We start from the raw sequence: 27993 nt of genomic DNA on the forward strand, positions 1-27993 counted from the left end.
CTCCATCTGGGCAGAAGGTGAGATCTGGGCGGCCTCGCAAATAAGAACAATTTTTAAAAGGAGATGGCAGTGAATCAGGAGCCAAGAAAAGCAGACAGACTGGCTGCCAGGAAGGAAGGGGGAAAGCAGCCTTTCCTTGAAGACTTGCTTCATTTTGCTTCACAAAAAGCCCTCTCTCTTTCTGAGTAAGGGCATCGTCAGCAATGGGGAGTTGGTGATAGTAATCTCCTGTTCTTTCTGGTAGCTCCACCCTCAACCTCCTTTGGTGTCTGCCACATGTTTTATAGGCAGATGCCTGCCCTCGGCACACCTGAAAGACCCTCTGGCACTTCAGCAAAACTCCTCCCCTCTCCTTTGGAGCAAGGGAGAGGTGTTGTCTTTAGCGGCAGTGGGGAGCATACAGCGTCCAGATAGTGAAGACTTTTTTAAAAAAATTAATAAATAATTCATTTCTTTACTGCTCATGCCCCCCTCTGGATTACTTCATGGCCCCCAGGTTGGGAAACACTGAACTATAGGGTAGGCTACAATAAAATAGAATACAATTTAGTGCTTATGTACCTGTTCTTTCTTTTCCCTCTACATCCTTATTCTAGTTTGGTGGATTCTTTGTTCTTGGTTTCTTTGGCTTTGAATAACTTGCTTGTTTCTTCTGGCAACATGTTAAAGCATTAAAGCAAATTACATTTATAATTAAGAAAATCAAAGTACTTTGAACTGAGTAGCACTCAGTCAAATGCTATCCTAACAAATATCATTCCTACTTATTACATATTTTATGTTGAAATGTGGAAGTAATATACATATAGCCACCAAAAAATCTAAGAGTTCCTTCTAAAGGTTTTGATTAAAATGAAACCAAAACCAGCTACTATGTTTTAGGCCATGGAATTGAAAGATTTTACTATAAGCAAGCAAATATTTCAGTTCAAAATTACCATTTGTAATGGAGAATCAGAATATGGGACAGGGAACGGGGAGGATGAATTCTATCTATCTATCTATCTATCTATCTATCTATCTATCTATCTATCTATCTATCTATCTATCTATCTATCTATCTATCTATCTATCTATCTATCTATCTATCTATCTATCTATCTATCTATCTATCTATCTATATAACACACACAACCAATAAACATTTCTCAGTAACACATTGCTCCTAATGGGTTTTATTTCATTTTCTGTTTTGTGTGTCAATACTGAGAATTTCCTTCTCCTTGTTCTCGCATTAACATGCCTATAGATGCTGTTACTAAACGTTTTAGAGGGTTTCTTTTGCCACCAGCAGTTGATGCAGTTGTCAAGTGAGTATCCATATTCGAGCAAATCTGACTTGAGTTTATATTTTCACAACAGAATGACTCATTTGCGTGTTTTTAGTATCTTAAAACTTCAAAAAAAGTTATTCTGCCATTCCTTGAGTTGTAAATCATTACAAATGTCATTGGAAATGGAACTTTATAATATACTTATAGTGTGAAATGTCTTATCAGTACAAAACATTCTGCCTAAAACTTTTCGTCTTGTTATTCTAATGTAAATTATAACAATAGTATACAGTATGTACTTTCTTCAGTATGTTGTTCTTTAGCAATGGCATTACACTGGAAGGTCCAGCCCTTTCTTACTATGCCAAAATTGGACTCTCCCCCAAGCTATTTGGTATGTGGCAGAAGCTGTCACATGCACCAGTAGCAGCTTACCTCTAGAGGAAAACAGCATTTTGGAGAGATCACTTTTTTGGTGACTGTGCCCCTTCCTGAACACTGTGGTCCTCCTGACTGGGTCTTCCTGTATCTGCTAGTTTAAGAGGTAAAAATAGACACCCCAAGATAAAGTATGCATTTAACTCAATGTGTAGATTTGCTCAGTAGCTGGGGATGTTTTTCCTAACAAGATAATTTAGCTGCAGGCAAAGTGTTTGGGACAGACTCTATAGTTGTTTGTCTATGTGAAGAACAGCTTGCTTGCTAATTTGGAATTTGGAAAGAGCAGAGACCTGGTTTGCATGCAACACTAAACCATGATTTAGTGTTATGTGCATGAAATTCTGCAAGACTAGCAAAGCTTCAGATTAAAGTGCTCCCTACTCTACCTTCCACGTGGATAAGAGGAGGAAATAACTAGGGTTAAATTCCACTTTCCATAATTCTTGGATTGTTTTTATGTATGAACCAAGAATTGTGATTTAATAAAGAAGTTGATTTCAAAATAAGCCAACTTCTAACCATGGATTATAAAGTTATCTTATTCAACAAACCAGAGTGTATTTTAAACTATGCTTAATGGTTCCTACATAATCACAAGCCAAGAACTGAGGCAAATGTAACTGACACTTAGTTTTATTCCTCCACCTAGTGGCAATGGGGAAGGCTAGATCCAGGAGCAGAAAGTTGTGAAACTATGAAAGACAGAAGGAATGAGAAGAAAACTGGAAAGAAAGTGGGTGATTCTTGACAAGGTAGTTGAGATAGATTTATTAATTTGGATGGTAGAAAAGAACCAGTATCAAAGCCAACAAAAAGGGAAATAATATAGCTAGGTATTTCATATATATCCCACATCCTTCAAAAAGCTCACAGTGGAACTCCCAGGCACTTTCTCATCTAGGCCTTGATCAGGCTAAAGCTGCTTAGCTTTAACTAAGCAGGTTAGTGTGATATTAAGACGATTCTCTAAGGCACAGGTGACTTATCTGTGTGGCCCTCCAGATGCAGCAAGCAGGTCAGGGATGATGGAAGGTGTAGTTCACCAACACCTGGAGGCCCACAGTTTCCCCATCCCTGCTCTAAGGACACACCTCAATTGTGGGAAACTGCTAAGTGAGCATGGGTAGCACAGTCAATACCTATATGCATGGAATTTGGCACAAAATGTTTTTACTCTGCTTTATATGCTTTGGTTTTCTATGAATTAGCAGTATGAGCAACTCCTGTGCTAAAATACCTATTTTACTTACAGTACCTGTATATAGTTAAACTGGAAATGGTGACTAGAAGTTGCAATTGTATCCCGACCTCCACTTTTGGCCTTACTATGCACTGAATTGCTTAATCTGCAACCATTTGTTTCTTCTTTGTCAGTTGGACTTTGTATTTGATTCTGAAATATTCTGGGATTTCCCTCATCCACATCTGAGTGAGATAGGCAAAGATGGTTTTTCTTTGATCCAGTGCTCAGGATATTCTGGCTTGTACTGAGATCTGAAGGTTTATTCAAATGCTGAGGGACAATTGATGCATGACGCATTAATATGCCACTAGCAGATGTCAAAGAGGAATTTAGTCTTACAGATTTAATTTTACTTGAATTCCTATTTAAAACTACTCGATAAGCTGAAGCATAATTTGACAGCTGTTCATCATCCTCATTTTTCTCTTTTAATGTTAGGTTAGTAGACTTAACATTGTTTTTTCCAGTCTGTATCTGAAGACCACTTCTGTTTTTAATATTTTTTAATAATGCATCATGTAACGATTTGTTAACTTGATCTGTACTAGGCTTGAATACAGCCAATTCAGCAGTTGTGTTCATTACTTTGGAAATAATCTGCTTTTTCTTTCCATGGATGGTTTTTGTGGTATGCTTATTCATCTGCAACAGCTTTCCTTTAAAAATGGGTATGATTTTGGTAGAATCTTTTCTTAAAGAATTCTTTGAGATTTTGAAAGATACATTCGAGTTTAGCATTTGTGCAGATTCTTCTGGGGTTTCCTCTTGTTTCCTTCTATAGACTTTTCTCTCCATTGTTCCAGTGTTCTTATCTTCTGCTAGTAAATGGAGATTAGCAAAAATACCTGTTTTCGGCTGGTTGACTTCAAGCTCCATCTTGTGGCTGTTTTCTATAACACACGATGAAGGCCGAAACATAACTTTTTTTGGAATTACTTGAGTCAAAGTTACCTTGTAATTCCTTTTTCCAGTGAGATTGGCTGGTTTAGAGTTAACTTTCTAAAAACCAAGAAATCATACAGAATAATTTGAAATACATATATATCATTAACTAGTTTTGTACACAATTTTATGGCAAGGAAGGGGACATTTTTAATTAATCATTGTTTTCAGGATTTAACAAATATAATGCCTGAATATCAATACCTAATGTCATTTTCCCAATCTGAGGGGTTTATCCAATGTTCATTCTGCTCAGAGTAGACCTATTAAAATTAATGGCCAGGAGTAACTTAGGTCTTTCAATAGGTTTACTTTGAGTAGAACTTAGATGGGTACAACCCTGAGTTTCACAGATATCACCCAAGTGAGTCACTGGCACAAAATGATGAGCTTGCTTATAGGCAATGGGAACCTGAAATCTAACAGTGCTGGGTATCCCTGTTCCTTCCAGCTACAAGATCTGCCAATCACCTCCAAATTTGCTCACACAAAAACCATCTCCTGACACTGTCTATTGTGAGAATGACCTAATATCCATGCTGGACAAAGGTGTTCTGATTCAAATCTCTGGATACTCTGGAAGACTGGCATACAAGCAGACAACAGATTGGTGTAAGTCATTCCAGTGTTACTATGCTTGCTCACATAAAGGAGAAATAGTAATGTTGGAAGACAAGCCATGTAAGCCAGAAAAAGGCATTCTCACACAATTCTTGCCATGCCATCATCAAATTCTTCCAGTTTTTTAATCACACAAGCAAAAAATAGTACTGTTGGAAGATAGCTAGCCATTTCTGTCAACTAGCAGTTATTGGAATCTGTGAATGAAAATAACGGAGTAAGAAATAGCTCTTTAGTCTTTGTGGGATTAAGTTTCAGATGGCTCAGCTATGGCCAGTACCCCATAAAGGCCCACAGTCACAACATCTGAACTTTGTAACCATTATAAATGTGGATGGAAAATCAATTAAGATGAACATGATACAATTTTATCTGAAAGCATAGATCTTCAGGCATATCCAGAAGCAAAATTTCACAACCATATCTGGACTGGAAATTAGATTGGAATAGGTCCAGGGATCAGATGTAATCTGGAAATGAAGCTGCAAGGTGACTATCCATTATACAATTGTATAAACATAGCAGCTAGGGAGACATCATTACTAACTAATACCTGTTTAAGACTCAATACAGTCATAGACTGTGTATACACCACTGCATTAATGTGCATATGGGCTGCACAGATCTGATTTTTCTTTGTGCGTTTTTGTGCACTTTTGTCTACACATGAGTGCTTTCCATTTTAATCTTTGTCAATGTGTCCCGTTCATACTAGTGGGCAGTGATTGATGGGATGTATTATTATTATTAACAACAACAACAATATCCCACCCGTCCTTCTAGAAGGAGCCCATATATTTGCACTGTGTGTTTTTGTCCTTTCCCCTCAATAACTATTTCTCTGCCCTCTGGAAGTTGTGGCATGCACACAATTGTTTGTTTACCTGCATACACACCACATCTTTTTTTAAAAAATTGTCTGTGGAATAGTGCAATAACAAACTTTCACCAAAGCCAACATTTCAAGCATGTTTCAAAGAGAGCAAAATGACATTTTTTTCTTTTTTAAATATATGTTTTTCTGTTTATTGACTTTGCACAAAACAGCAATTTTAAAACTAAAAAATATATTTCTGTGTCTTGTCCAGCCCCACCAGGTAGAGAACCAGTAGCCTACAGAGGAGCACCTTAGTAAGGCAAAGGATGACTGGATAGGTAGAGGCACAGGCACCTCTGATCGTCAGACCCCACTTCCCGCCACAGAAAGCCACAATGCAGCTTGGATAAGAACATAAACAGTACACTTCACACACAAGTATACACAGCCAAGGCAAGCCAGGAAGAACGATTAACGGGGAGGGATTTGGAAACAGTGTTTTTCCTTTTCTTTCCTGCCTCCTCTATCTGCAAATAATTTTTTTATTTTTAAATACAGCTGTTTTGTACAACAGTAGTTCTGCACAAAACAGCTTTTTTAAAAAATTAAAATCTGCCGATCGGGAAAATCTAAATTACTTGGGGAAAAAGTGTAGGCTGCCATTTGGATAAGGGCATCATCATGTGGGTGAATGAGAAAACATGCACACACAGGATGCATGAAATCCATAATCTGCCCTGTGTACCCACCCATACTTTTAAGGCTACTGGGCATCTGATCCTCCCTATAGTAGGTCTTGAAATACTAAGAAGTGCTTATCCCAGCTCTTCTTTGCTGGTCTTTACTAATGAAAATGCACTGAGGTGAAATTTGTAGTTGGTTGCTCTCATTTCTGCAAATTGTCTCTTGACATAAAGAGACAGTACTAATTCATATCCATTTAACAGCCTTCCCCAACGTGGGGCCCTCCAGCTAGCTAGGGCTTATGTAGCTGCAGTCCAAAGCATCTGGAGGGCCCCAGGTTGGGGAAGACTGGCATATAAATAGAACAATTATTAGTCTCTCTGACTCTGCAGTTATTACTAGCTATTTTCCACAAAGAAGCGAAAAACTTCAAGAGTTCCTAATTAGGAAGATCTTCTGAAATCATTTTAGGCAGATAGCATGACAGCAACAAGATAAACCATCATAGCCCTTGTCACATTAAAAATGACATATAGTTATGTAGGCTAAATATAGTTAGTTTCCACATGACAGCTGGGTCTGCTCTAATTGTGCACCTCACACTTCAGCTGCTTCACATACTACTGAGGTAGTATAAAAGCAGTAACAGGCTGCTTCTAGGTGCCACAATGGCAAAAGCCAAGGTACTCAACTACTCCAAAGTTCTATCAACAATAAGCCCATAAACAGGAATATTTAAATCGTTTTTACCTGTATAGATGATTGGGTAAGATTCTTGGTGGCGTATAATGCTTTACTTGTCATTTTAAGAGGAAATCCACAAGAATGAGGAATTATAGTCTTCAGATCAGCAATAAAAGCATTTAGAACACCTTCTAAATCTATTCTAGGAAAGTACTGCACTGGCTGGCTTCTGATGCAACTGAAAGGATATCTGAATTGGTGTTAAGGGCTGAAATAAATTCTTTGAGAAATCTATGTAGAGAAGTTATTGCTTTCTTGAGCAACGTGTATGTTAAAGACAAGTAGTGCAATCTACCAGTTTGTCCTCCTACACAAGGTTCACCAAAATGAATAGGAACGGCATGTGAGTATTCTTCCCCAGTTTCCATTTGTGGCAACAGGGACTGCACGTGGATACTTTCCTTGATTAAGACCATTCTAATAATAGGGATAAGACTTCAGTGCCCTCCATACTTCTTTGCCCTCCCAATAAATAGAAAAACCACGATAAATTATGCAAAACAAGGACAAATTTCTAAATTTGGTCAGTTTGTATAATTTGTATAAGTTGCAGAATTTTGATTGCATAAGTATAAAATTTTAATTTTTTTCCAGCATGAAGTATGCATTGTTCTGTTTACATGCTTATATGGCCATTTAAACATTGATTTATAACTAAAAGATGGAATTATTCTCATATTTACAGTGGCAATAACTATTATTTGCACTGAACAAACACTCAATAGGAAAGATAGCATTTTTAAGAGAGTGCTTAATGCTCTCACTGAAAGCAAAGGAAATTAAAGGTGCCTGTGCCATATTAATGGCACTTATACTTTCTATGGAACTACTTTAGTTCTGAGCTTATCTTATGAAACTTTGTGAACAGCTGATTTGGCCCATGATCTTAGGTAGGAGCTAAAAAAGATAAACAAAAACAAATTTAAAGTATATAAAAGATATGTGAAGAGTTGCTCCCCTATTAGTTTGAAGTAAATACTGCAATAAGTCCCATGATCCTCAGGTAGCATATAGCCATACTAAAGACAAAATATATACATAAGAAAAAAGTATGCTGTATAAACAATGAAAAATACATGTACTGCATTTGCATTCTTACCAGATCTTCCCAGTGCAGCTGCAAATCGCTGTATGACCGAAATGGAGAATTTGGTGGAATTATATGGCTAATATTTATGATCTGACCCATTTTCATGCTGTATAGAGATAAAAAAAGTATACTAGAAGAATAGCAATCCCTTGCTACATAATGTGATAGAAAGCATAGTTATCTAATAGTGACATCCATGACAGATATGAATTGTGCTAGGCAATCCTACATTCCAGCAACACCAGTGAGCCAGCTATGGCCAATGTAACTTAATTTGGCTAGTGAAACAATTTGTCTGTTTTAGGGGAAACAGATCAGAAACTGAACGTAATTTAACAGTGAATATTTATATGCTACAAAATCTTCTTGACATTTTCCAGACATCCTTCCATATGCAAAAAGCTAACACAATTTTATCTACAAGGTATAGCCTATAGTTTGATACAGTAAAGGTAGACAGAATTGTTTTGCCTTTGGAAAGTTGTAAAGATTAAAAAATATGTAAGATAAAATAAAATATAAGCTTTGGAAAGTTCCTTTCCAAAATAAAAAATGACTATGCTCTTTGAATTTGTATTAACTCTTGTGCAATTTCCATTTTGGATACATTTTTTCCCCTTGAGGTTCACATCACTAGTAATAAATTTGCTAATCTCTATTGCAGGAGAAGTATTGTTTATCTCATTAACATTGCTTGTCAAAATATAAAAACATACCTTGGCAAAACATAGCACCAGTTACTTAAAATAGAATATCTTTGAATGACTGCACTATTATCACTGTCAAATCCCTTTACGATGTTTGCTGAAATATTAAAGTCTTCTAGCTGAAAATAGAAAAAATCAATATAGTAATTTTTCAAATTATGTATAAACATATAAGGCAAGTAAGTATTCTGCATTAAAATAATTAAGGTACCATTAAAAAAACCCTATAGAAGATTCACCTAGTGGAAACTACTTATGAAATCATAACTTCATATGTACATGGCATTACAATAATTGCTTGTACGCTATTTTATAACATTTTGGTTTTCCTAATGAAGGTATTGGTCTAATGTGGGAGGGTAAATAGGTGAACAGCTGGGCTGCCAATAAAATCCAGAAAGAGTCTTGTGGCACCTTAAATATGAACATATTTATTTGGCCAATGCTTTCATGGACCCAAACCCACTTGCTTTATAAAATGCATGAAATCTTAGTTGGCAAATATATAAATTGTAAGGTAGAAGGGAAATGAGATGCAAAACATACACTTGGTGATAATTAGAGGTTAAATGTATGTTCATTGTGGCTGTGCATATGTGGGGTGAGTCTAAATGTGTGGGAGAGATGCATGCATGTCTGCCTGCGTGTGTATGTGTGTGTGTGTGAGCATGAGAGACTGTGATGTGGCCAGTGGCATCACTAGGGTTGGTGTCACCCGGTGCGGCCCGCACCTGACGCACCGCCCTAGTGATGCCCCTGCTCTGGAGGCCATGCACAGCCCGCACCAGAGACCCATCAGCAGGGCCCACAGCAGCAGGACCTCCATTTGCACAATGCCTCAAAGGAAAAAAGCTGTTTGGCTTTTTTTGTTTGTTTTTGCTCAACGCAGCCTCGGCTCAACGGCGCCTGCTCAATGGTGTGTACAAGCGCTCTCTCCGGCCCTGCTCCGCCTTCGCTCCGCGGCGCACTCTGCCTCCATCGATATCTCTGAAACTGGGCAGAGTGCCCGAAGCCGAGTTTTATATTCCAGGCAGGACGGGAGGCTGGGCTGCTGGTGACGAGAAGGGCGGGGCAAGGTGAGAACAACAGTCGTCCTGGAGACTTTTTACATGCGGGGAAGGAGGGGGTGAGAGCCAACAGCAAGGTGAGCGAGCCACCGTGCCACACCTTCCATGTGTTAGCGCAGGGCGGGAGCAGGGCAGCTCTCCGCCTGTTAGCTTCCTGCTCTTCCCCTGCCCTGTGCCTTCCATGGCTGCACGGGCTTCCTGCTCTTCCCCCACACCACCTTCCACGGATGTGTTAGCACGGGCAGGGCAGCTCTCCACCTGCCTGCCCCGCTTCCCAGCAGTGCCTGGGGGGGCGGCGGCTCTGGGTGTCACCCCCATCTCGTGGTGTCACCCGGTGCGGCCCACACCTGCCGCACCACCCTAGTGACGCCCCTGGATGTGGCCGCCTTCTATATTCCACCTAATATTAGGGAGTTTCCTGTTATTAGACAGTAATAGTGTGCAGAAAAATCAGTACTGTGTGATTTCTACAATCGGGACCAGCAGAACATAGGAGACTTCCCACAGCAAGCATGAGGCTGCTTAAGGGAGGGAGGGGATCAGCACTGAATATATTCTGTCTAATTTTGTGTTATGCCACATACCTCCATGACAGCCATTTTGTGTAGTTTTTAAGGTGCTACAAGATTTTATTATCAGCTTGGCAGCCCTGCTATTTGCCTATCTTCCTTCCCCCAAAGTATTAAGGATTCCTAATTTTTTTGGCAGGAATGAGTGAAGGGGGTCCATCATACTTGCTTTCTATTTTTTTTAAAAGCAAGCAAACAAATAAATAAAGAACATGGTGGCCACAGCATTTTCCCTTGCAAAGGGTTGTTTGCAGCTACTGTTGTTTGAGCTGTGAGAATTTGAATCAGTGTTTGAGGAAAGCTGCAGTGCTTGTGGGTAGGGATGTAAGAAGGCACCACTTTTCTGTTCCGCCCTGTCTTCGTCACATGCAACACTGTTTCCATTCTGCTGAAGTTCATCTTCTGCCAAACCCTACGTTATTTGTCTTCTTGTCCACTATGGCAAAATTACATAACATACGTAATTACGTAAATTATGTTGTCATTACGTTATTCCATCCCATTCATTTTAATGCAAAGGAAATACAATGCAAATAGGCAAAAAAAGTAATCAGACTGAAAAGCAATACTTAATAGGAACAGCTGCAATTATTAATTGTATTTACTGGATTGATTTCCATTCTGAACATAGGACAAATAAGTGAACATGGGCAATTTCTACTCCCATTTCCATCAAAATTCTCTGACATCCCTACTTGTGAGTCACGATCCACCAATCAAATATCAATTTTAAAACTCATATTTTAAAGTCATATGACATAAATCATGAATGAAGCCAATCAACAGGATGCAAGCTTGCACACCCATTTACATACAAGTGGGAAAGGTTAAATAACTCCTGTACCTCAGGTGGTGGTAGCCGTACTGTGAAAACTTCTACACTAATGCAAACCTGAGTCTCCGATACATTGATGTCCATAACTGAAATAAAATCCATAATATTCAGCATATTTATGTTGGTATATTTTCACCACAGGTACATAGAGCCAAAATCATTACGCTTAGTTTTACATGAAGTTTCCAACTAACAATATTCACTATAGGAATCTGGCAGATCCAAGAAGTTAAATACATTGCAAATAATAATAGTTCCTTATCTGCACAGCCTTGACATTTTTCCTGGCAACAGGGTTGTTGGTAGCAGCTATTCTGTTTGGGCTATTACAGAATTTTAACCTGTGTTTGAGGAAAACCATAGTGCTTGTGATTTCAGGTATTAAATACTGATCTCATAAACCTTTATGGAATTGGCAGTGGTGGAGAGGCACTCTAGTTTTTTTCTGGCAGTGTACTAGTGCCTTGTATGGGGGAGAGTGACATCATAATGGTGTTCCTGTCATCACTGCATGTTGATATGTGCCTTTCATGTATACCTAATGTGCACTTGTCTTCTTGTCTCTTGAACTGCAATTTGGCAATGGGATGTGTGTGTGCATTAGCTGCCTTCTTGATGACTGATAGGCCAAGCTGTTAAATATATAGAGATCTTCAAGATCTTCACCAAGTTTCACAGCTGGTGATCCTCCATAGTTGGATTTGGTGTATAAATGGTTCCACTATTTATCAATCACACTGACATGTGCACACGTATCACTGAAATAATTTCAGGTTCTGAGAGAGCCACATATATTTTCTTCAATCAATACAATACTCACCAACTGCATTTTGCTTTCCTGGCTGTGACAGAAAATATTTCCCTAACAAATGAAATTGATATATATTATGAAACAAATGACTTCTGCCTTTAAAACATCTTTACAAATCAGCATGTTGGTTTATACTGTCAAAGGTTGCATCAGAATAGATTCCATATGAAGTATAAAGCAAGGGTTCTCAAACTTTCCATCCTAAGGGACGACTTGAAATGACTGAAAATTACTGAGGCCCACCAGATACAGAATGGCAGTGCAGCGGCAAAACCAGTCACAAAATGGTGGCAGATGAAGGCAGAGTGTGTAATAATCAACTGGCAATTACTGACATCATTTTCTACTGATATCTAATCCATTTTAGGAAATTCTTTGTCACAGCATTTTAGTTGTGGCAAGGAATTCCATAGCTCAACTTTCCTTAACCTAAATACAGACATATAGGCTGTGTACACACCATACATTTAAAGCACATTATTTCCCCCAAAGAATCCTGGGAACAGTAGTTTGTAGTTCTGTGAGGGATAAACACAGTTCCCTGGATTCTTTTTTGGGAGAAATGTACTTTAAATGTATGGTGTGTATGCAGCCCAAGGCAATCTGGAGATATTATGAGTGACTCAGCCTCCACATTTTAGAAAGAATTTGCTGATGCAGACTCTCCAGAGAAGGCTTTATCTTTTATATTTCCCCTTCCCACCTCCACATGCCTGTCAAAGTATTTTACTGATCTCCTGTAATTACTTTCCCTACTCTCCTTTCACACTCAACATATACCTTCCCCCGCCCCAGCTTCCACCAGCCAGTTTCTTCCATCTCTCCTCCCTTTTCCTTGTACATTCACTTCTTCATCCTCCAACAGCTTCCCTCTCATATCCCCTTCCTTTCTATTCCCAGTTTTGTTTTGTTTTATTATTATTGTTAGTTAGCAACCTAATATCTCACTTTCTAATTTCCTTCAGCACCTCTGGCCCTTTCCCCTCAAAGAAGGAAGACATCCCTTCCTTTCTCCCCCTCCTCTCCACCTCCGGGCCACCTTATCATGCAAGGAGTTGTTGGTGCTGGCATTGGTCCAACCAAAAGGCTATGGCATGGCTAGGGGATGGAACAGGTAAGCAAGGAGGCACTGGGCAGACTGTGGCATTGAGGCCCACCTGAAAGTGGCTCAAGGCCCACCTTCTACCCTGATACTATGGTTTGTGCAATATATACACTATGCTCTCGTTCCATGCACATGCTATCTCTCATAACAGCAAGCAATTTGGTTTTGTACTTTATAAAATCAACAGATATGGTATCTATCAAAAATTAGCTCTTTCTTCATAGTTCAGAACAGTTTGAAACCACAGTTAAATATTAAATTCACACAAACGGGTTTTTCTTATTTCGGATGTGAATAAGTTTGAAAATATAAAAGAAATATTTAAAAATATATTGATCTCTAAGACCATGATCATATTGGGTCTGAGAAAAAAGCAAAGTTATTTTCATTTTTATGTGGCAAATAAATTTGGATCTCCATATTTAGGATTATTAACACTATTCTGTTTGTTCATTTATTTGTGAATTTATACCCTGCCCTTTAGTGTTTCCACTGTCAGGTTGGTTGGGGGCTTAACAGCATAATCCTAACTATGTCTACTGAAAAGTAAATTCAGTGAGTCTTACTCCCAGGTAAGTGAGGCTAGCATTGCAGCCTTAATAGTCTAGAAACATAGTGGGTGTACTGAAGCCACTGTTAAGGCCTAGTTCTCACAAACTGCAGATTAGATTACGGTTACCTGTGTCTTAAATCTCAACAGTATCACTTTAGACTTCAGGTTATGGAATGCCTTCTCATGAGGAAAAACATCACACTACTAAAAGAAACTAGCATGCCAGTGAAAAGGCTATGCTCAAACCTTTCTTCCTGACATGCTGGTTTTCTGTGTATGGGAAATTTTATGTACGGAGGAACAATCAGTGACAGATATAGGTTTGCCATCACATCCAGATACACACACATGCACACCCTTGGGCCAAAGTATGTGTAACTTCTTTCAGATAAATGGAACTGAAGTGCACATTTAAGTGCTTTCATATCATTAGGGTGCCTGACTTTCTCTGGATTGTGCTCTGTGTTTGTGTCTTAGAATCTGTAAATGCACCATCCTCATATCAAATACCACTTAGTGCGGGTTCCAGTAGTGAGCAAGCACTGTGTGGACTGCCAAAATGTCAAAGAAGATTCCTGTTTTAACTATGCTATGCAGTTTACTTTAGCAATGTCCAGTTAGTGTCCCTGGGACCTTTCCAGCTTATATATTCATTTTCCTCTAGTCTCCCAAAATAGTTAGGACTTTGGGGAGATGAGACAGTTTGACTGCAATCCCAGATCAAGAGGAATATGCGGAGATGCATGGGGATTATACAAAATTTCTCATGTGACCCTTAAAAGTACCCTCAGAATCACTAAACAAAATTTTAAAGCTAGAAAAATGCTAAATGTATGCAGTATTGAGCAGATATATAACACAATACAGAGCTGTGATTTGCAGAGACTCAAAATAAATACCTTGTATCAGCAGATGACCAGCTTGGTTCCAATTAGGAGCAAGTTTGGATATAAGTGTATAAGAAAGGCAGGTTTGAAAGATAGCTGGGACAACTCTCTCTGGCACTGCCATCTAATATGATAAACCAAAAACAATTTTTAATGCTTTCTCTTTCCAAATATGCCAGTTATATCTGGCAGCATGCTGACACTTTATGAAGCTGATTTTCCATGTAGCCCGGAAGCTGCCGCTATTCAGTACCAAAGGCCAACCTAGATGAGGCAACTGTTACAGATCAGAACCACAGTATGAGGAGATAAGGAATTTAACCCTTTGCCCCTGTCGTGGTTCTGATCTTGTTATTTGCAGCAGGAACGGATAACAGGTGAAGGGTAAACTGGATTGGAACTGTGGCGGTGGCAAAGGGTGAAATAATGTCTCCCACCATGATGGTCCTAATCTGAATTTTTATTTACTAAACAAAAAACAATAATTCAATTCCTGGTTATGTAACTGTCATATCTAATTTGTCCCTCAGGCAGAGGTCTATTGACGTCAGCAGTTGTGGGTGATCTCTGTAGAGTGCTAACACAGCTGCCCAGTATGCAGTAAAGTATACAACAAGTTCTTGCTCTTGGTCCAACATAATATAGCTGAGTTGTATGCTACTACACATATTTAGTGCTAGTGCTAAACACAGCTGGCAAAACAAATTCAGTGCCACCAAGAAATATGAAATGTTATTACATATATCTTTTTGCATGCATCACTTTCCTGAGCACTAGAAGTTCTAGGAGTTGTACTACTGTTTAATGTAAAAACATACAAGTAGAAACTATTGGAAACAAGTAGATTCCTTAAAAAGTAGCAAATCCACTAACCCCATATCAGACTCTCCCAGCCCCTGATCCTTCTGCCAACCCACAGCTACCAATACTTTGTTTCTGTTTAATCCTGTGTACTAGGGGCTGCCAAATCTTTGGCCCATGGGCATATTTGCAAACCAGGTGTGGACATCCATGTGTGCTACAACTCTCCCCTCCCCAGCTGTAACCCCCCTGGACTTGTCCCCATGCCACAATTAGGCTTGAAAAAAAAGCTTCCATTGGCTAAAGTAGGCTACTTTCAAGCCTAATTTCAGTGGCGGAGGGGGGCAGGATCCTGCAGATTCCATGGAAGACCTTTGTAGGCACATTAGTGCCTTTGGCCAAGCAATAAAGTTAAATTAAGTGACGTGAAGAGAGCTTTAGTACTGAGGTACAATCTCTTTTTGAACCCTCAGTATTCCAAATTTTAATGTTTTCTAATTTGCCCCTTTCCTACCCCCCTCCCCACTTTTCTCACTAAAATTTAGTTTTGTATTGATATATGACAGCTTAGGGGACAGAAATCTACAAAAACACTTTTCGATTGATTTATACTAACAGTGAACTCATTCTCTATGTGTGAATTCTTATGTGGCAAAATGGCAAGGGAAGTATCAGCAGGCTTGAGGGAACCCCAAGATTTGCAGAAACACAAAACCATATTTAAGAAAAAAACTAATGGGGGGCAAGTTGCAGAAGTGATGGAGCAAAATACTGTCTGTCTGCTGGGGGGAGGGGGGAAGAGAGATGAGATAATGGAAAGGAATATTCTGGAGAATGTCATGGCTGACTGGCATCCTAAACAAGATTGCTCAACACTGTAACATTTATACTTGTTCTGTCTAGATTCAAACTAAAAATAGGCTCCTATCCAAACTTGTTTCTCTGTACTCTTCCACGAGATCTGTTGGTTGTCACATACAAAGGCTACAGCTGCAATGCTTCACCTGCAATGCTTACTCTCATTGGAAAGGTACACAGATCATATATAAATATTGAACTACAGAATATCATTCTGATTAAAGACTTACTAAATGTATGCAAAGCAGTCCAACCAGTCCAACCACTTACTTGGCTAAATGTCAAGAAATTTAAACCCAGAAAATCAACAGGAAAGCATAATATATTTTTTTATCTTCTACCATTCCATCTTCATTTGTAAAAATGTATACGCTTTTTAAAAGTACAACAACCAATTTTAGATGCTAATAATAAGAAAACGATGATTTGATAACATATAAACATAGCTTATAATGCCAACTTAGTGCTGTAATTGTATAATCATTTAATGTTGTATGTGAAGCTTAACCAGCTGTACCTAGTTTGCCCTCATAACAACATGATTATGAAAGAACATTAGTATTATTTCCTTTTTTTTTTTAGGTAGAATACCAAGACTAAGAGATAGTGATTTGCCCACTGGGACTCAATGAGTTCATCTCTACATAAAAATCTGAATAGAGGTCCTTCTAGGGTCCATGGGCACAATGTATTTGGCTACAATACAATCAGGGCCGGCGCCAGGGATGACTAGGCCCTTGGGTACCAGCCTGACCCAGGCTCACAGTGCCTGCCTGCACCTACTTCTCCCGCACACTCACATGCTTGCCATCAACCAAGATGGCGGCAGAGGCATCAGCCCCTTAGGGAAGCCTCAGCTGCCACCTTGGTTGATGGCAGGTATGTGTGCAGCACTGCCAGCATTCACCCCAATGGGAGAGGTAGGTGGGGTATGCAGGTGGGCGTCATGGGCCTGCACAGTTGTAGGAGGGGTCCCTGGGAGCCCCCTCTCTGCAATCCACAGCAGGGTTGGGAGCCAATGCTGCCACAGATCAGGGAATGGGAGTGCTACCCACCCTATGGAGGGGCCCTTCAGGGCCCCCCAAGGGGCCCCCAGCCAGGGCCCAACCTGGCTGCCGTCTGGCACTAGCCCTGAATACAATCATAACCAGTGATGATGATGATGATGATTATGTAATAGTACAACACTATCCTTGAGTTACACCTGCTGGGCAAGAGTGGGATTGTTCCTGAATAATCCTGAACTGTACAGCCCAAAGATATAACAGAACACAAGTGCTGTGTCAGCATACTGTACACTGGCATGACACCAGCAACAAAAGCAAAAATGGGTGGATGACAGGGTAGGCCTTAGTCAGAATCCTATGTTTGCTTGCAGTTGTTGTTATCCCAGATGCTCTGCCTCCTACATTAAATTGGTTGTGGGCAGGTTCAGTCCAGGACATTGTGCTGCCTAATGCAAGGGGCAAGATGGCACCTCACTCCACATTCCATATATAGAGGCCAACCAGACTAACAGATGAATTTTACTTATCATCCACTGCACCTGAGAGTGGAATGTTAAGTTAGGGGATGCAGGGCAAGCCATATGGCACACATAGCTATGTCCTCAAACACCTCACTGCTGTTCTCCGGCAACTGCTGCCTGAGGCAGCCACCTCATTATACCTAATGATAGGGCTGGTCCTCGTTGTGAGGCAGTTTCCCAACTGGGGACACACTGTGTGGACTGATTACAGTGTGTGTTGGGGGGTATGGGTCTACTGGCCACGAATTCCCAAACCCAAGAAAGGTTTGGGAACTGGTGACAAAATCAACTTGTGCTACTAAAGGCAGAGCTGTATGCAGATAAGTATGCAATGCTGTATGCAAATACCAAAGTAAACTTCCACCCCTCACTGGACTGGGAATTAAACGCAATCAACTCATGCTGCTAATGGTAATGTTCGATGAGTCTGTAAACTGTCCAGAGAGCAAGGCTGTATGGGAGATATATCTATTTAACAAATAACCAAGCAAGGAAACATTTATAATTACATACAACCATAACCGGGCTGAGAAAAAAAATCACTTACTATAGCTCTGTGTTTCTCTACATAAGTCTGAAATTTTCCTGACTTATAAAAGGTTATCTAAAACAAACAATATAAAACACTATCACAGAGAGTTTCATAGTTAAGATTCAATTTAATGAGGATAATCTTATATTTTGGGAGAAAATTGTTGTTATATTTATTGCAGGATACAGAAACTTAAAATCCAGTATTAAAAACAGTTAAAACATATTACATACACAGAAATCAGGTGGGTCCTGAAAACATACATCTCAAGTGTCGAAGGCCAGGGTAAAGAGATGTGACTTTAGCATCCAACAAAAACTGTACAGTGATGTATTTGGGCTCTGTCCCATGTGTAGGGATGTTGGAATTTTCTTTAGATGACAAAAATCACCACAAATAAAACATGCTATTTGGTTTATTCAAAATTGTTACTTATCTCTGTCTTTACAATCCCTAGAAACTTGTGTGTTTCAGGGGGAGAGAAGACAGGAAAGCACTATTTTTAGCACAGCATTGAGGTTTGTGATTTCAGTGCAAGACCTTTCCATGGGTGGCTGACATGGACAACTCTGTAAAATGTTAGGATGCGTAGCCCCACCATTGAGCAAGCATAGGTCACTATGGACTGGACAGTAATAATCCAGTTTTAAAAGATCTGCTACTTCAAGACAAAAGAGCATGGAATGGGAACATATCAGTACTTTAGTGGAAAGTAACAAAATATGATATTGCATTGGCACTGCTGTGCAATAACAGTGTATAGTTCACATGCAGATAATTAGGATCAGGTTCAGGTCACATGAATTCTGCTAACAACCTATGTATTTGTAAGCATGCCTTTTGGCCTGGACACTTCCAACACTTCCAGGGTGCCCCACCACTGGCTCATTCTTTGCACAGTCTCAAATAAGGAGCAGAGGGGGTTAATGGCTCCCAGTTTTTTCTCCTTGTCCTTATCCTCCAGCCTAACTAGCCTTGGAGGCAGAATGTATCTTCCTCAGCTAGATACTCAACCCCTTTCAGTTAAGCACGGGAAACCACTCACATTCCTTGTGGCTGCCTCAGAGCTTGGAAGTAATTCATTACAAGTAATGAATTACTTGTAATTCATTACTTTTTTGAGGAACAAGTGGGTAATTCCTTTACATTTTGATTGTAATAGAACTAGGAATAATTTTATTACTTTTGTGGAGTAATTGTAATGTTTCCAGCATTACTTTGGGGCATTACTTGGGGGGGGGAAGCAGGGAAAGTCTTCTGCTCCTCCGATTTGTGGATGAAAATCATGTGCCTCAAACTGGGCTTCTGTGCATGCTCTGTTGGTGGATGGGAGGTGACGGGGGAGGAGGTGGAGAGTGAGACGGGGTGGAGTGGAGAAAACAATTGTTTAAAAAAATGGACGGTGGTGGTGAAGAATGGAGTGGAGGGAAAAAGGAGTCAGAGGGCAAGAACATGGATAACGGAGAAGGAGGCAGCAGCAAAATGGAGATAAAGAACTGTGGAGGTGAAAGATGATGTGTGTGTGAGTGAGTGAGTGAGTGAGTGAGTGAGAGAGAGAGAGAGAGAGAGGCAATACTGTGTTTGCACTTGACACACAAAGTGGCCTCAATCACCCTCTCTGGCTACTGTGCTGCATTTGTAGTATTTTAACTTTTTGCGTCTCAGGGGAATGTGCAAAGATCTGAGTAGTGGCCTCTGCCTCCCTCCCCATCTCCCTTACCAGCAGAGAGACCACCATTGCTATCTTATGGATAAAAATAATTGTTCTACTACCTCTATATGTGTGTGTTTATTTTTAATGTTGTTTTAGGCTACTTAGCTCTGCAGCAGCCAAGGCTAGCATAAAAAAAGTAACTGAAATGTAATTGTAGTGATTACTTTTGAGAAAAGTAATCAGTTACTTTCAGAGCAATTGTAATTGTAACAATAATTACTACTTTTTGGGCCACGTAATTGTAACTGTAATTTATTACTTTTTAAAAGTAATCTTCCAAGCTCTGGGCTGACTTCAGTTCTTCGAGGCTTTGGGGTATTTAGGGGAGAGTCACTTAATTCCCATTGCCAGGGCAACCAGGCCTTCATACTTTCCCTCTTGTGCTGCCTCACCAGGTCACTGTTGCTTGGCAACTTGGTCTCTTCTCTCCAGGTGTGTGTGTAGGAGTTTATTCCCTGGTGAAATCTTGTCCTGGCACACTCTGACTTCACCAGCTCACACAGAAGAGTGAACAATGTCTTGTCCAGTGAATCATAGACCTTCTATAATCTGAATTTATATATATGTTGCCAGAAATATTATTACTGACCGTCATAACCACTGAAATCTGATTCAATGTTCCAGGAACAGGAGAAGAAAGGACATCTTGATGCAGAAACACGAGTTGCCTAGGTAAAGTATTCAAAGCTTGTCACTGGCTTCCATGATTTCATACAGAAATCACTACAATCCGAGGTACATTGAACTCCACATTTTTTAGTGAACATGTTTTAACAACCTGCTTTATGGCTGTTTATTTCTCACCATATTTAAGGAATTTGAAACTCCCATAATAACATTTTCTGGATTGTATGCAGTATCATGTATTATACTGCCAAGAGAGTGGTTGTATACTATAGTCAGAATGGATTTTTTGCATTCCGCAATGTTAAATCGAAAATACCCCCTGATGCCATTCTGATGCTTCCCATATGCACATTGCAAAACAAAACAAAATCAATTGACTTAAACCCATCAATTTTAATGGGACTACTCCCATTAGTTGGTATCTTAGTTGTCCATCACCCATAACCCACAAAACTGTAACAATTAAAAAAACAAAATTCAAAGAGAAGATATAACATTTTATATAACACAGGAGTTTAATTAATGTGAATTTCCCCTTCTCTGATGCTGATTTATTTTACTCCGGATTGGTGTCTTATGCTGCTGATCTTAGATATAATTGTATTTTTATTTCATTCCACCCTCCCTGGAAATTTCTGTGAAGGGTAGGTAATCAATATTTATAATAAATAAATAACCAATAAACATACAAAGTAGCCAGCATGAAATTATACAGCCACAAGAGTGGCTGTATATTATAGCCAGTCTGGATTTTTCACATTCCGCAATGTTAAATTGAAAATACCCCCTATGCCATTCTGAAGCTTCCCATAAGCTCATTTCAAAACAAAACCTTACAAAACCTATAGTCCTGAACTCAGAAATGCTTGCTTGACAACCCTCTAAATTTTCATGCTGATACACAAAACAGTCAGAGAGAATCGAGAGTTCAAAGTGTAAGAAGAGAGAGAGAAAAACCAGACCCCTTTTGGACTTTTTTCTCTGAGTTCTCATAATCTGTTGAAATTTATTAAATATCAGCTATGTTCATTGAGTACCTATAATCCTATTACTGACCTTGCCCCATACTCTGGCCTTCACCTTCTGCAGCTTAAAAGTTAAAAAAAATGTCTGGCTGTTTTTTAATTAATTTAAGAAATTTTGCATTGAACCCAATGATAATGTCTGGCATGCTCAGAAAAACCATCTGTCAGTGTACTAAAAGCCAGACTCCCAGCTGCTTGGCTTGCCTAATCAGGGGGCCACACCCACACCAGACTTTATTTCACTTGAGACAGTCATGGTTTTCCCCAAAGAATCCTGGGAAGTGTAGCTTCTGAAGGGTGCTGAGAGAAGACTCCTATTCTCCTGACAGAGCTCCATTGGCCAGAGTGGTTTAACACTCAGCTGCTCAGTTTGAAGCTTGGTGATGGGAACAGGGTCTCTCCTAGCAACTCTCAGCACCGTTCACAAGCTATACTTCCCAGGATTCTTTGGGAGAGGCCATGACTGTGTAAAGTGAAATAAAGGTCTGGTGTGGATGTGGCCAGGGACAGCTTTGATTTAAATTTGGGTGGGAGGCTAGATGTGCCTGCTGTAGAATAAAAAGGTGGTGAAAAAGAATGATACTATTCACAGTGTTTTCTTTCTGGAAAGGAAAGGGGTTTTCCCTCTGCCCAATGTCCACCCATCCAATCTCCTCCCTTCCCCCTTCCTGCCCCCCTCCTCCCCTCCCTGCCCCCCTCCTCCCATCCCTGCCCCTACTCCAGGTCAGTTTCACCTATCCTAAGCATCATTGTACAGGAGTAAATCCCACTGAACCCAAAAAGCAAGCAATTGATCATACCTGCCCTCCTCCTTCCTCCTATCCCTTCCCTCTTGCCCCTTCCCTCCCCCTTCCTTCACCCCTCCTTTCCCCTCCCCATCTCCTTCAAATCCCCTCCTTCCCCTTCCTCCCCCTCCCCCCTGACCTGACCTCTTCTCTGAGAACCTGTACTGCCCTACAAATTTGGAAAAATGCAAACACAATTTGGGTTGTTCTTTCACAGTCCAATCCACTTCCTGTGTAGCTTGGAAGAATTTGCCTCTGAGCATATGGTGAGTGGTAGCAACACCTGCAATCAGCCCAAATAAGAGAAACAAGACATGTGGTATGCTGATCTTGTTTTAGCAAGGAGAAAACAACAATATTAAGACAGCTGATATAGTTCAGATAGCCACTTTAAATATGCTTGATTTACTTTTCAATTTTAGTGAAGTTTCCTATAGGAAATCATTCTGTTTTGCTTCCATTTCTGTGAATATATGAAGTCCACCAACAGTTTGCAACATTAAAAAAGCTCCCAAAACAATTGTAGAATCATGGCACTGACTATTCTGCAGAATAATTTCCAATCGACATGAGGAGTGTCTCAGTCTGCACAAGGTAAAACAGTGAGAGGTGAAATATATTATAGCAAAATTCTAGGTGTGCTCTATGTTTTTAATTGACCGTGGCCACCTTTCCTTATGTAGAGTGGTTTAAGCATAGCAGGCTGAAAACATGCATCTTGGGCAGGACAAGTTTATTTTTTCCAACAGCTAGATTCATTGCTTAAGTAGTGACATATTGTAATCAGTCTAATTTTACATCAAACTGCAGTTTCAGATTCAACTGTTAATGCACCCAAAATAGAAATAGAACATAGCCTCCAATTTGAAACACAAAAGACTGTCTTCACCATCATATGACATTGACCAATAAAAAGGCTTTGAAATTAATAAAAATAAATTTGACACAGATTTCTAGGATGAATAATGAGAGAAATATAATTTTCTAGGTTAGATTTTCTATAGAAACAGTAGTAACACAGGAAACAAACAAAGCAAGAACACCAACAAACATACAAAAAAGTAATTCTCCATCTTTGGAGATGGCAGGTGTTGCCACCACTCACCATATGCTCAGAGGCAAATTCTTCCAAGCTACATAGGAAGCGGATTGGACTGTGAAAGACCAACCTAAATTGTGTTTGCATTTTTCCAAATTTGTAGGGCAGTACAGGTTCTCAGAGAGGAGGTCAGGTCTCCTGCTCCCCTGGTGCATTCACTATAGCTGCCCAATTTCCCTGCTTTTTAAAGTTTGAAGGAAATATCTGTTGGCTATAGGTAAGTTCTTAAACCGCAAGGTTTTTTGTCTATTAGTGAATATACTCAGCTTCTTAAAATTTTGGCATTTATTAGTGTACAAAGGGGTTGAATTAGGAACAAGGGATATTAGTTGCTACAGCAACTCCCTCATAGTTAACACAGTGTTATGTTAGTAGAACAGTTCTAATGAGTACCCTTGGCTGTAAAGGTGTAGGGGAATCCTGTGCAAACAGTCTCAGCATCTATGATCTAACCATGATAAGCAACTCATACGTAAAATCAATACATTATTTATCTCCAAGTATCATAATTTTTTTTAAGTATTTAAAAAATCCTTTATGGATTTCTACTGTAGATTTCATTAGAAAAATTATAATACACATCTTTCCTTTACCTACACATCTTCCTTTGTGCCGTTCTAATCTCTGTTGCTGCCAACAGAGAACTCAGCGTAACCTTCACGATGCAGAGTTTTCGCAGGTCAGGCAGACTGATGAAAAACAAAGACTGGCACTTAACATCAGTCATGTTGCTTTGCTAACTACAACAACTGAGCAACCTCTGACCTGTAATAAAAGGAAGAGTGGGGAATTAGCAAAAAATATCTTAAGGGTACATATAAGTGCCGTCACTTATCAAGGCGAATTATGGGTGTTTGTAACATTAATTTTATTACATTTATATCCATCATGGAATTTAAGATGGCAGAAACGGCTTACCCGTTGTGTGTGTGTGTGTGTGTGTGTGTGTAGCCATAATGGTAGCTTCCTGGCAGTGGGTTCACTGCTTCTTACCATAAGGGAGGGGCAAGACACTGGAGAGAACCGTATTGCTGAGTTCCTAAGCACACTTACATAGAAAGAAGCTGCTTGTAATTAAGACAAATGGGTTAGGGAATAGAGAAGGGGGAAAAATGGCAAAATGGAACGACTGCATTATAGATAGATGCACCTGCATTATGTCGACCTTTCTGTCACCTTGCCCCTCCTAGTAAGCTTCTCGATGTGGTTCTGAGGAGGTCTGTCACCTAGGCACTGACCTGGACTTGCTTAGCTTCAGCAACATGGTGGCCTTGTGTGCCTTCAGACTCTCTAATAAGTGAACTTGGTGAGTTCCTATAAGTTTGGAAGCCAATGGGCCATCCCAAATGTAGTTGTTTCTACATCATTTGGGGGGGGGCTTCCTACACATGCAGAGGTATGTATGTTTGTAATTTTTTAAAAATAAAACAGTCTAAGACCTGAGAATTTCTACAATGTGCAAAATATTGAAGGGTCATTTGAAGGAAAGAGATGGTAAGGAAGAAGAGGGAACTGGTGGGATATGTGCCATGACATGGTTGGGCTGGGGTAGGCTGGGCCGGGGCCGGCCCAACTTCCTGCACTGAAGCAGTGTTTCAGGTGGATGGAAAGGAAAAGAAGCACTACTATTATGGGATGGGGATACACTACATTTTGTTGCAGGACTACTTGTATAGTTGTGACAACTATGAAGATACACAAACAATTATGGACAGCACATTTTGAACATGATTTTAATCTATACTTCTCGAGCAATGCTGTATGAATGTATGTTATATGTCCAAACAAGAAAAGCTAAAGTAGGACATTTTCTCTGTGCCTAAACTTCAGACCTCTTAATATTCATTAGTGAGAGCTATTCTGGATGTCTCTTTGTACTGTTTTGGCAGCAGTCCATTTTTATTAATCATTATTCATACATAAGTCCTTCTTTATCCAGTGAAGCATACTCCCATGTAAGTGTGGATAAGATTTTAACCTTGGGACTAGATTTATATGTTTGCATATAGTGTGTATAACTAAGTTTTTTGTGTGTGACTGTGAAGGCACCAGAACCAGAATTCTGTATCGCAGAGTCAGGGCAATTTTGTATTCCAATATCAAAGAATCTCTCAGGGAAGCTATTGCTTTCTATATGTGATGAGTGGGAAGGGAACATGTAAGCAGATCTGCTCTCGATTTTACGGTATTTAGAGGAAAATGACGTGGGTGAGGAGAAGATGGGTCTTAACAGTCATTACTATATGAATGCATGCAACCATGTGTGGCTACTTTTAATTGGCATGATACTGGAGGATGGTTACTGCTAATGACATATGCAGACTTCTGACTATGTAGAGCACAGCACATGGTACACCAGAACGTTATCTGTATATATAAACTGCAGCTGTGTGAACATCACTAGTGCTTTCTTTATTCAGTTATATCAAATAGACAAAAGCCGCACATGAGCAACTCTTCAGCCCAATTTTGCATTCACCAACCTTGTTATGAAAACTGAGTACCCACATATATAACCAAATAACACTGAATATAATAATATATCACTGATATTATTTGGCTCTGTATTCACTCTGACTGTAGTTGTGACCACCAATAATTAAAAGGAAGAACTATGATTTTACTGAGAGAAAAGGGGCTGTATGTAGTTTAAGTTAAGTTTAAGTTAAGTTTAAATTACTTCCTCAAAAGGACTGTCAACAAATTTTCCTCTAAAAATCTATTGTGGGAGCAACTCTCCAGAAATCTGGAGGGAAGCTGTCTCAATGCTGGGGTGGGAAAGATTTGCTGAAAACCCTTCATCCTTATTCTACTGTTGGCAATCATGTTATTACAACATACAATGACCTTTCTATCTTTCTAGCAGTTCTTCCCTTAACCTTTTTGCTTTCAGGCCTAACATTGACAGAAAGACAGAAAACTTGAAAAATGGGAAATAAATCATACAATCCTTCTTCCTCAGACTGTAACTTTGGAGTAATCTCTTTGTTCCTATATCATGTGTTGACTACAACATCCAGTGACTGCTTCTGTGTGAATGGACTGTCACAGACAGAACAGTACAGATAGAACTTTCTGTTTTGTAACCTCACCGATGGGCATCATCCATGGTGTGGTGACTCAAGTTAGGACCTTTTTGGTGGCAACACCCTGACTGTGGAATTCCCTCCTTGGGGCAATAAAGTTGTCCTCCACACTGTCAAGTTTCAGAAGTTTCTGGTTTTTGGGGATATGATTTTTTCTTGGGTTTTTGTATAATAATGTTGTTTTTTAAGTTGTGCTGTTTTTAATTATTGTGTACAACTGTTGTACTTATGTTGTTCACTGCCTGGACTCCATCAAAAGGACAGGCGGTATATAAATATAATGGATGATAATAATAATAGCTCTCATCTCGTCATCTACAATGCTGCTCGAGTCCACACATTCAGCTGTCAGTCATCAAGTATAAAGGAATCAAGTGATATACATGCATGTGTGAACTAGGCACTTGTGGCATATCCATGTACAGCCTGTTGTTGTAAATAAGTATGCTGATCCCCATTGCCTGACACAATTTATCCGGGAAGCCCAGATTGGTTCTGATGGGCAGATTGTGAACGGTCTGTAGAACCTATTCCAAAGAGCAGGATTTCTCAAGTAGATTTTTTACCTTACTGGATAGCCTGAAAGCCAGCTGTGTGGTGAGGAAACAATCTTGAGGTGAATTGCCCCAATGATAAATCGAGTGCAGAATCTATATGTAAAATATGACCAATTTTAAAGCAGTCATATGAAAGTAGGGAATCAGTGAGTGTTGAGCACCCGACGCTGGCAAACGGCTGATTATTTAAAAAAAGAGCGAGCGAGAGAGCGCAGGAGATTGTCCCGAGGCAGTGTTAAGAGACAGTGCGGGAGAAAAAAACCTGGGATGATACATTCTTTGTAGCGATAGTCTGGAAGTGCCCTATGTGATGTTGGAGAAGCAGCAATATATCTGAGGGAAGGGCTTTGCCCCTCGACCTGACACCTCGATTTTCTGCCAAGAGAAAGAAAACGGCTCCCCTCATTAGGCGTTACTCACAAGCGTCTCAACCTTTCCACCCACTTCCCTTTGCACTTTCCTCTTCCGGGCGCGGTGCTGCTGCCCTTTTGAGTCGCTCTCGCCCTTCTCTACCTTTTTCCCGCCTTTAGCGAACACCTGTGTGGAATGGAAAGAAGGGGGTGGATGTGAAAGGGAATGACCAAGCAATTTCGCAAAAAGTGTACGTGGAGTGGAACAAGTCTTTCTCCCGATTCTTGCAGTGCAGCTTTGGATCTGGTCATGTTGCTTATCCAAAGTTCAAGAAAGGCGACCCCCTCCGCAAACGATAACCTTTGCCCCTAAAAGGGGTGGCGTCGGAATGAGGAACAGAACAGCCTAGCAGCAACACAATTTTATCCTTCGCTGCTAACCCATAAACTCTTGGAGCCTGCCCAGCAAGATTCAGCGAGTTCTTCCACTTAGAGCCCTTGAAGGTTTAAAAATATCCTAATTTTTATTCGGCCTCAGATTACAAGCATTCTTGTTTGCTTCCTCCTGTTTCTTAGCTTGCTTACTAAACTTCCAGCTTATTGTTACCATTCAGAATAACCAGGATCCCAGAAAACCACAT

At 39.9% G+C, this 27993-nt stretch overlaps 1 protein-coding gene across 1 annotated transcript; it reads right to left on the minus strand.

Moving 5' to 3' along the window:
• Positions 1 to 956: 956 nt before the first annotated feature.
• On the minus strand, positions 957 to 27666 carry C1H18orf63 (chromosome 1 C18orf63 homolog). Its single transcript, XM_061594536.1, has 13 exons — positions 27423 to 27666; positions 23953 to 24124; positions 20413 to 20491; positions 18125 to 18181; positions 14403 to 14514; positions 11855 to 11896; positions 11044 to 11120; positions 8573 to 8682; positions 7866 to 7962; positions 7685 to 7785; positions 6773 to 6956; positions 2971 to 3957; positions 957 to 1806 (listed from the first exon to the last, which is right to left on the minus strand). The coding sequence occupies exons 2-13, from the start codon at positions 24084 to 24086 to the stop codon at positions 1606 to 1608; spliced, it is 2181 nt and encodes a 726-aa protein (XP_061450520.1). The 5' UTR covers positions 24087 to 24124; positions 27423 to 27666; the 3' UTR covers positions 957 to 1605.
• Between the last annotated feature and the right edge of the window lie 327 nt (positions 27667 to 27993).

Source organism: Rhineura floridana, chromosome 1 (assembly GCF_030035675.1).
Source record: "Rhineura floridana isolate rRhiFlo1 chromosome 1, rRhiFlo1.hap2, whole genome shotgun sequence".
Lineage (NCBI taxonomy): Eukaryota > Metazoa > Chordata > Lepidosauria > Squamata > Rhineuridae > Rhineura > Rhineura floridana.